At 44.6% G+C, this 10,680-nt stretch overlaps 1 protein-coding gene across 1 annotated transcript in view; it reads left to right on the top strand.

Annotated features, from left to right (window-relative positions):
• Nucleotides 1–1,248: 1,248 nt before the first annotated feature.
• The window catches only part of top3b (DNA topoisomerase III beta), a 30,303-nt gene continuing 20,871 nt past the window's right edge, over nt 1,249–10,680 (top strand). Inside the window, exons 1-8 of the mRNA XM_042320255.1 lie at nt 1,249–1,529; nt 4,474–4,605; nt 4,729–4,835; nt 5,005–5,079; nt 5,593–5,789; nt 7,708–7,864; nt 8,417–8,530; nt 10,345–10,435. Of these exons, the coding sequence (XP_042176189.1) occupies nt 1,460–1,529; nt 4,474–4,605; nt 4,729–4,835; nt 5,005–5,079; nt 5,593–5,789; nt 7,708–7,864; nt 8,417–8,530; nt 10,345–10,435 (943 nt within the window). The 5' untranslated portion in view covers nt 1,249–1,459. The remainder of the gene's footprint in view (nt 1,530–4,473; nt 4,606–4,728; nt 4,836–5,004; nt 5,080–5,592; nt 5,790–7,707; nt 7,865–8,416; nt 8,531–10,344; nt 10,436–10,680) is intronic.

The following is a 10,680-nucleotide window of genomic DNA, read 5'->3' as shown; positions in this document are numbered from 1 at the left end:
GCTGACCCTGGTGCTAGAGGGGATACAGCTGACCCTGGTGCTAGAGGGGGTACAGCTGACCCTGGTGCTAGGGGGTACAGCTGACCCTGGTGCTAGAGGGGGTACAGCTGACCCTGGTGCTAGAGGGGATACAGCTGACCCTGGTGCTAGAGGGGGTACAGCTGACCCTGGTGCTAGAGGGGGTACAGCTGACCCTGGTGCTAGAGGGGGTACAGCTGACCCTGGTGCTAGAGGGGGTACGCAGCTGGAGGACGAATGTTTGAAGGGTTACAGCTGGAGGTGGAATGTTTGAAGGGTTACAGCTGACCCTGGTGCTAGAAGGGGTACAGCTGGAGGTGGAATGTTTGAAGGGTTACGGGACTATAAACATTTTGGGAGCACTGCCTTATTGGAATGATTTTATTGATAAGATATTTTGGAAAAAGTTAAGATGTTGCTACACACATACCTACTTATTAACACAATTAAGGGAATGTATTTTGAAATTATTCATAAATATTATCCTGCCAACCACTATATGAAGTGTTTTTGAAGTTTAAAAAATAAATAAATTCAAAGTGTATCTTTGTAATGACCACCCAGAAACAGTGTTCCATCTTTTTTTGGGCATTGTATTCATGTAAGAAATCTGTGGTAAGACATCAGTACATTTATAATTGAACACATTTATGAAGATTTCACACTATTATGGAGAGATGTGCTGCTTGGATTCTTTACTTAGAAATAAGTTGAAATTTGTATGTAAATTAATTTCATAATTTTTGAGGGACAAATGTCATATTCACAAATGTACATTTACAAACAAAACACCACATTTCCTTACCTTACAAAAACAAATATTTTAAGACAATTAAATACTTGACCAACAAAAAAGCTGTTAGAAGTATAAATGCGTGTATGCCCCTTAAGGTCCTTGTGTAATGTGATATTGTACTCTCTAGCCCAATTGTCCTTTGTATATTCTTTAAATATACTTGTGTTCCCCCATGTACCATTGTATTGATTTGTTGTTAATAATAATAGCAATAAAACAATATACAAATAAAAGACAATGATAGAGGTTACGCTCATGATGTTAAATTGCAGTCGCAGATGAGTGAGATTTAAGAGGTGTGTCGTGTGAGTGTGAGAATAGGGTCAAACGCGTGTGTCTCACGGCCAATGCGCGAGAGCTTGCAGCTCTGTGGACCCGTACCAAGCCGATAATCAATTTACCAATATGTCGTACATACTTCCGGTTAGGTTACACTTTCAACCGGAAGAGCATCTAGAAACTGTCATGGCGGCGTTGTGTTTATTGTGCTCGCCACTAACTTGACAATTAGCTTTTCCGTGGCACTTATGCTTCTTAGAACTTATAATCACATCTAAATATAATTTTGTTATTTACATTTTGTAAATAGCAGCTATTTGTTCTCAGCCGGCTAGCTAACTTAGTGTCGCTGTGCTGTTTCCAGTCATGAAGACAGTTTTGATGGTGGCGGAGAAGCCGTCGCTGGCTCAGTCAATTGCCAAAATCCTATCTAAAGGTAAGTGATCTCTAATGTTTACTATGTTAAAGCAACTAGCCAGCTTCCTTATTGTAAACACCTAGCAAGCTAGGAATCAACAACCATGTACCAGGGACAAGCCAGCAGCAGCAGCAGTAGTTAGTTATCGTTCATCTTGTGATTAACTCCTTATCTAATATGATTATCTCCATGTAAAGCAACAGAGAAACACGTGTTTTTGGTGCTGTAAAATTAGTTTATTTTCTGTTTTAAGCCTTTAGCAGATGATAAGGGAACAATTGACTTCTTCTTGACCAATGACCAATACATTTTCGATGCCATTGTGGTAAACAACTAACATGAGAGTTGGAACTTATACTGAGTGATGTCAACAATAACAACAATAATAATATTAATCTTTACCCTACTGTCAAAAACAAACAAACATTAAAAACACATATTCAATCTTAATTTATAGCCTCAACATTTATCGCCAAAATAAATAAATACTTTTAATATTTTAGAATCGATCGGTTAGAAATCCACTTTGTCTGGAAGTGGCGCATATACAGGCTATATTGATGGGCTCAAACTCCAGGGAGAAGGAGGTACAGCGGGGGTTTTTCCTCAGCACGGGCATCCTGAGGGTGATGGGGATGGTCTCTAACCTGAGGGTGCTGTCCAGACCCGTACAGGAGTGGCTTTCAAGGCAGTTGGCTTCATAAAGGACCGGAGGCACCCGGTTCAAGTCAATTTTTTCCCTGGAAGGAGGAAGAGGAAACAACAAGATTGTCAGACTCGGAACCAAGCCACAATTGAAGGAAGAAGAACATATATTTAGAATGGAAACGTGCATTTACACACAGTCTCCGAAGCCTAGTATCCAAGGATGCATTGGTGATTCAGCACTCATAAGTGTGTGGCTGTACATGCATTTTAATAGTCTAATACATTCTTCCAATCAGTCCATCCGTACAGTAAAGGTACTCACACGTAGTTCCAGGCGGCTACACTGCGTTCGTTAAGGCGGTTGGGCAGGCTGACTAGCTGTGCGTGGTACTCCTGCAGGCTGCTAGTGCAGAAGCTCTCGTCCACACACTGGCCACCCAGGGGCACACACAGGCACTGACGCAGGGCCAGCACGCACAGGAGTAGCAGACGAAGGTGCTGCATAGGAGAACACACACAGGGAGAAAACAGAGTTTTGAGTATCAATGTTGAGTTGGAGCTGAAAACAGAAAACACAAGGGGGTTGAATATCATTGTTAAACCCAGGGATATACTGTTTCTGGTTTAATGATATAATGTCCTGTCATTAGGCTACTGGCAGCTGAAGCTGAGTGGATATAAAACACCAGGGAGTAAACATTACATTTGTGCAACTAAAGACAAAAACTAGCCTTAGCTTAAATTACTTTTATTTTTTTTACCATCTCTTTAATCTGTTAAAAGGAATTTGTCCAAATGCCAGAAAATTCCGAGCTACATTCAACTCCATAAAACCCTTCTAATCAAAACTCAAACGAATAATTCATTTGACGGTTTGATCTTCCATAAAAATACAAAAATCCTCAGCCGATCACTCAGTAGCACTGTTGCTCATACTCTGCTATAAGAATGAGCCTAATAGAAAGAATGAGCCAATAGCAAAGGAGGAAAATCAAAGCACATAGTCTGTCTTTACATTATGCCCCACAGGATAATTATAGCCAATGAGAATCAAGAGCAGTCATAGTGAAAGTTAGCTCTAGTCCCTAGCCCCTGATCACACATCACCTGGAGAGTACCACTGGCTAGTTACAGCTTCTGTTGTTATGGATCTCTTTGTATCTCACCTGGAGCTGTTGCATGTTGAGTTCTGGAGTGAGTTCTGGCTTCCGGTTCTGGAGTCTCTTTCTGTCTCGGCTGTTCTGTGTGTTTCTGTAGCGTTCTGTCTCGGCTGCTGCTGCTCTTGGTACCCTTTGGTTGGTTCAGAGCTGATGTCCATCGTCTCGAACCAGGGATGTATTTATGCACCTGAGATTGTAAGGGTGGTGGGGGTCAGCTTCACAGCTAGAGATGGGTAGAAGGGGGGTCACTCAGTCACTGGCTTGTTGTGTCTCTCATTACCATGGTCTTTACCATGCATGTACCGCCATTAGCATTCAGCCTTGAGAGAGGCATGTCATTAACTTTACTTCGTCACGACGTAGCGTTTAGCTCCGGTAGTATGAGCCCCATGACAGGGTCAGGGGAAGGTCAGTGGAGTTTCCGCTATGGTTTAGCCTTGATATACTTTGAAATCCTTTTTGTTTTTTATAAGAGTTGAATCATGCTATTAGCTTCCGTTTTTTTTTGTTGTGTAAAATAACCTCCCGAAATAGTTTGAATCTGTATTTTCAATAAGTCATGACATTTCAAAAACAAAAACATTTGATTAGTTTGACCAAGGCAAGTCAGCTAGGTAGCTTTTCCTTTTCACATCTTGTCACATGTAGACCAGTTGGGTCCTTAAAAGGTCTTTTTTTTAAAACAAGGGTAGTCTCCTCGGGTGGTCTCCTCGGGTGGTCTCCTCGGGTGGTCTCCTCGGGTAGTCTCCTCGGGTAGTCTCCTCGGGTAGTCTCCTCGGGTAGTCTCCTCGGGTGGTCTCCTCGGGTGGTCTCCTCGGGTGGTCTCCTCGGGTAGTCTCCTCGGGTAGTCTCCTCGGGTAGTCTCCTCGGGTAGTCTCCTCGGGTAGTCTCCTCGGGTAGTCATCTCGGGTAGTCTGGGAGAATTACCACCTTTTACAAGTCACACTATTTTAAGGATGGATTTTGTATGTTCCTCTGTTGGTTCTTTTCATCAAGTGGTTCACAGTATATAGTCTACAATGTTGACTGGGTGTGTGTGGGTGTGTCCCAAATGGATCCATAACACTATATATAGTGCCAACCAATAGGGAATAGTGTGCCATTTAGGAGACGCCATAGATCTTAACTCCTCATGTTTCTCTTCTTAACCCCAGGCAGCTGCTCCAGTCGTAAAGGTCTCAACGGAGCATGTTCGGTCCACGAGTACATGGGCACTTTCTCAGGCCAGAGTGTGCGCTTTAAGATGACATCAGTGTGTGGGCACGTGATGAGTCTGGATTTCATAGGTAGGTTTTTTTGTTGTTGATTTTAGGCTAAATCTTACATTTTTGACTGGATTCAATCTGTGTCTCAAATCTTAGTGGGATGAGTTGATAACTCCGGTGCCTGTTCGGTCCCCCTCTCTCCAGGGAAGTATAATAACTGGGACAAGGTGGATCCAGCTGAACTCTTCACTAAAGCCCCTACTGAGAAGAAGGAGGCCAACCCCAAACTCAACATGGTCAAGTTCCTACAGGTTCGTCTGTGTCTCTAGTCACAGCTGAAGGGGTTTTGACCTTTGGAAACAGGGTCGTTTTCCTGTCAATCGTTCATGTAGCTGTTCCAGCCCCCCCCCCCCTCTATATCAGTTGATTGGTCTCCTTTGTAAAAAATAAAAAAATAATTCTGCCACTGTCTTTCTCCAGGTTGAAGGCAAGGGATGTGACTACGTGGTTTTGTGGTTGGACTGCGACAAAGAGGGAGAGAACATCTGCTTTGAGGTAACCCCAATGCAACGTTACGTTCTCTAGTGCTAGAGGTGTCACTACAGATCCGGGTTCGATCCCAGGCTGTGTCACTACAGATCCGGGTTCGATCCCAGGCTGTGTCACTACAGCAGGGCCTTCCGAGTGGCTCGGCGGTCTAAGGCACTGCAGTGCTAGAGGCATCACTTGCTGCTGGTCTTAACCCACCCTCTCCTTGCTGCTGGTCTTAACCCACCCTCTCCTTGCTGCTGGTCTTAACCCACCCTCTCCTTGCTGCTGGTCTTAACCCACCCTCTCCTTGCTGCTGGTCTTAACCCAGTCTCTCCTTGCTGCTGGTCTTAACCCAGTCTCTCCTTGCTGCTGGTCTTAACCCAGTCTCTCCTTGCTGCTGGTCTTAACCCAGCCTCTCCTTGCTGCTGGTCTTAACCCAGCCTCTTCTTGCTGCTGGTCTTAACCCTCTCTCTAGGTTGGAAAGTGTTTTATTTAAGCTTATTCATAACAGTTATTACAAGGTTGTTACTTTCCCAGGTCCTGGACGCCATTGAGCCGGTGATGAACCGTCCGTACGGCAGTGAACGGACCGTCTACCGAGCCAAGTTCAGCTCCATCACCGACACCGACATCTGGGCAGCCATGAATAAGCTGGGAGAGCCCAACCGTAACGAGGCTCTGTCCGTAGACGCCCGGCAGGAGCTGGACCTGCGCATTGGCTGTGCATTCACCCGGTACACTACACGACCCGACAACACACCCCATTCCAACACGACATATATATACAGAGAGAGGTGGCCTTCACCTGGTACACTACCCTACACAACACTACAAAACACTACCCTACACAACACTACAAAACACTACCCTACACTACACTACACTACACTACAATACACTACACTACACTACACAACAATACACTACACTACAATACACTACAATACACTACACAACACTACACTACAATACACAACCCTACACTACAATACACTACCCTACACTACAATACACTACACTACACTACAATACACTACCCTACACTACAATACACTACAATACACTACACTACACTACAATACACTACCCTACAATACACTACAATACACTACAATACACTACCCTACCCTACAATACACTACCCTACACTACAATACACTACAATACCCTACACAACACTACACTACAATACACTACCCTACACTACAATACACAACCCTACACTACAATACACTACAATACACTACCCTACACTACAATACACTACAATACACTACCCTACACTACAATACACTACAATACACTACCCTACACTACAATACACTACAATACACTACCCTACACTACAATACACTACCCTACACTACAATACACTGCCCTACAATACACTACACAACACTACAATACACTACCCTACACTACACTACACTACCCTACACTACAATACACTACCCTACAATACACTACCCTACCCTACAATACACTACAATACACTACACTACAATACACTACAATACACAACCCCACACTACAATACACTACAATACACTACCCTACACAACACTACACTACAATACACTACACTACACTACTCTACACAACCCTACCCAACCCTACAATACTCTACCCTACCCAACCCTACAATACTCTACCCTACACTATCCTACACAACCCTACACAACCCTACACTATCCTACACAATCCTACCCTACACAACCCTACCCCACACAACCCTACACTATCCTACACAACCCTACACTATCCTACATAACCCTACACTATCCTACCCTACCCTACACAACCCTACACAATCCTACCCTACACTATCCTACACAACCCTACCCTACACAACTCTACACAATCCTACCCTACACAACCCTACACTATCCTACACAACCCTACACAACATTACACAACCCTACACTAACCTACCCAAAAATACACAACTCTACATTACCCCACCCCAGACTGCCCTACCCTACCCCAGACTGCCCTACCCTACCCCAGACTGCCCTACCCTACCCCAGACTGCCCTACCCCACCCCAGACTGCCCTACCCCACCCCAGACTGCCCTACCCCACCCCAGACTGCCCTACCCCACCCCAGACTGCCCTACCCCACCCCAGACTGCCCTACCCCACCCCAGACTGCCCTACCCCACCCCAGACTGCCCTACCCCACCCCAGACTGCCCTACCCCACCCCAGACTGCCCTACCCTACCCCAGACTGCCCTACCCTACCCCAGACCGCCCTACCCTACCCCAGACTGCCCTACCCTATCCCAGACTGCCCTACCCTACCCCAGACTGCCCTACCCTACCCCAGACTGCCCTACCCTACCCCAGACTGCCCTACCCTAGACTACCCTACCCTAGACTGCCCCACCCTAGACTGCCCCACCCTAGACTATACTCGACTACAATACCCTAGACTAAACTATACTACCCTAGACCTTCCTACCCTCATCAGTCTTTCACCTGGTCAGTTATTTCAGATCAGTGCAATGAAGGCGAGGAGAGATGATTTTCTTTTGTTGTTGTTGAGAAAGAGCCACAGAGTTTGACTGATTTGAATTCAGCCAATGTTGAGGTTATTCTGTCAACTATGCTGATGCCAGTGGTGCTATCCTGTTTTTTGGAATGTGTTCCAGGTTCCAGACCAAGTACTTCCAGGGTAAATATGGTAACCTGGACTCATCCCTGATCTCCTTTGGGCCATGTCAGACCCCCACACTGGGCTTCTGTGTTGAGCGCCACGACAAGATCCAGTCCTTCAAACCAGAGACCTACTGGGTCATACAGGCTAAGGTGAGCCCCCAACCCTAAACCGAGTCTTTAAAAAGATACATCAGGATTATTCTATGTAAAAAAAAAAAATCCTGAAGTGTTCCTTAAAGGCTAACCTCGTCCCGAACCTCGAACCTAACCATGACCCTCGATCCAGTCCCTCTAACCAGAGACCTACTGTGTGTTACAGCAATGTAGGCTGGTGGATGGCGATATAGGAGGATGTGCTCATTGTAATGGCTGGAATGGAATAAATTGAAAGGTATTAAACCCATCAAACATATGGAAAACATGTTTGACTCCGTTCCAATGTATTCCATTTCTGCCATTACAATGAGCTCATCCTCCTTGTGCTCCTCCCACCATCCTCCACTGTCATACAGGTGAGGTGAGCTCCCCCCAAAAAAATCCTGTCAGAGGGTTTCATGTGGGAATGGGGTGCTTCTTTGAGTAAATATTTTATATCCTGACCCTTCTCCCTCAACAACACCCAAAGATGACCTTGGATACTCTCAGAACCAGGTGCTGAAAGAGCCATTAGTCTAACATAATAAATGTAATGTTGTTCTGTAGGTTTTCAAAGGGAAAGAGTCTCCTCTGACTCTGGACTGGGACAGGGTGAGGGTCTTTGACAGAGAGGTGGGACAGATGTTTGTCAACATGACTAAGACCTCCAGAGAGGCCAAGGTAAGACCTGTCTCTCTACCTGTCTAGCTGCCTGTCTCTCTACCTGTCTAGCTGCCTGTCTCTCTGCCTGTCTAGCTGCCTGTCTCTCTGCCTGTCTCTCTGCCTGTTCTAGCTGCCTGTCTCTCTGCCTGTCTCTCTGCCTGTCTCTCTGCCTGTCTCTCTGCCTGTCTCTCTGCCTGTCTCTCTGCCTGTCTCTCTGCCTGTCTCTCTGCCTGTCTCTCTGCCTGTCTAGCTGCCTGTCTCTCTACCTGTTCTACCTTCCTGTCTTTTTTTCTCTCTGTCTTTCTGTCTCTCTCTCACTCTCTTTCTGTCTCTGTTCCTCTGATGGTCGTTAGTAGCCTACCAAACTTGCTTACTGCCTGGTACTCCGCTCTCTATTGCCCCTTTAATCACTCTGACATCAGTGCAAATGTAATCGAAAATCTAATCAAACACTTCATTAGATCCCATGAGTTCATGTTGTGCAACATTTCTAAAGGAATTGCGTGAGAAAACATAGTGATGGCCTCTACTAAAAATAGGAGCATCCCATCAGCTTTCTTTAGGCTAGGCCTACTATTTATCGGCATTCCTAATATTAAGCTCATTGTTTGTCTTTACAACAGGAGTCTTACAACAGGAGTATAGCCTAGCTAGCTGGCATGAAAATGAACCATGGGAAAATCATCCTCCATTCGCTATTTAAGTGCATAGATGACACTTCTATTTTTTTCCCCATGCCCCTGTTTCGAGACAGGTGGATGAAAATGGTCCTTTCTAAATCAAAACTAATTTCACACACATATTATTTAGTATTTCTAAAGACAACATTCAATTAAGAATAGTCTGATGGGGGGGGTGACAATATTAGCCTTACTTTAGGATGATGTATTATAACTTGTGAATGATGCCCAGCATGTGCAGTAAGGCAAGGAACAGCACATGCCTTTTTTTTTGCACATTTTTAAAATCCTCGTCGCACACCTCATGTAGTCTTAGCCCATAGGCCTATATGTTTTGATTTCTGACACAACTAAAGTGACCAAATAACTAATTTGTTTTATAACTGGTGTAGAGCCTAACTGGCATACATAGGCTGCGCATGAGCTTCAAGTTAGGAGAAGAAAATGTTCACCATAAAAATTCACCTTTTTAATAATGCATTATTACATGCATAATCCCATTTGCATTCACATTTTCGAGAATAGTGTTTTCCAGCTAATTTATTGAATTTGGGAACATTCGTGCTTATAGCTTACTGCCGTGTGTGCATTGCCAGTCCTATAACATTTTAAGCTAAATGTTCTGATCTGTTGCATCAGCCTCATTGCTTCTAAGTTTATTTTTGTTGATGTGAATGGTTGTATTAATTTGGCATCTATCGCATCCCACAACTGTCCCAGAGTATGTTTGGAATATTTACTTATTGTACAGATGGACAAGTTGACCAATAGCATAGGTCAAATTTTGTATTATGGGGGATAGTGGATTGTCATAGGCTAGTGCATTTCCTGTTTGTTAGATCTACTCATCTTATTGGCTGACAAAGTAAATTTGGACAGTTCTAACATCTTCTATATGCGCCTCAGAATTCAATAAGAGAGACGTGCACAGTTGCGTCCCCGATGTGTCTGTCTTCATTCACTTGTAGCCTACTTCTTAGCTGAAGTGCCTGTGAGATGAACCTGATAACGTGACAGGCATTGGCTATGTCTGAGCCAATTTTGGGCAAAATATCTGATATGATTGGTTAAAAGATCAGAATTGGGCTGCCTGTGTAAACGCAGTCAAAAGAACGCCTTTATGAAAGGTGTAGTTGTCTTCCCGTCCTGAAGGTGGAGTCGGTGAGTAAGAAGGAGAAGGCCAAGCAGAGACCTCTGGCCTTGAACACTGTGGAGATGCTTCGAGTGGCCAGCTCCTCCCTAGGTGAGACCACCAATCACAGCACAGACATTAGCATCTGTTCAGCCAGTAGGCAAGCCATTCAGCCAGTAGTCAAGCCATTTTTATTTTACCTTTATTTTACTAGGCAAGTCAGTTAAGAACAAATTCTTATTTTCAATGACGGCCTAGGAACAGTGGGTTAACTGCCTGTTCGAGGGCAGAACGACAGATTTTGTACCTTGTCAGCTCGGGGATTTGAACTTGCAACCTTTCGGTTACTAGTCCAA

This window comes from Oncorhynchus tshawytscha, linkage group LG04 (assembly GCF_018296145.1).
Source record: "Oncorhynchus tshawytscha isolate Ot180627B linkage group LG04, Otsh_v2.0, whole genome shotgun sequence".
NCBI lineage: Eukaryota > Metazoa > Chordata > Actinopteri > Salmoniformes > Salmonidae > Oncorhynchus > Oncorhynchus tshawytscha.
Note: the sequence above shows the minus strand (reverse complement) of the source record. Positions and strands in the feature narration are given on the sequence as shown.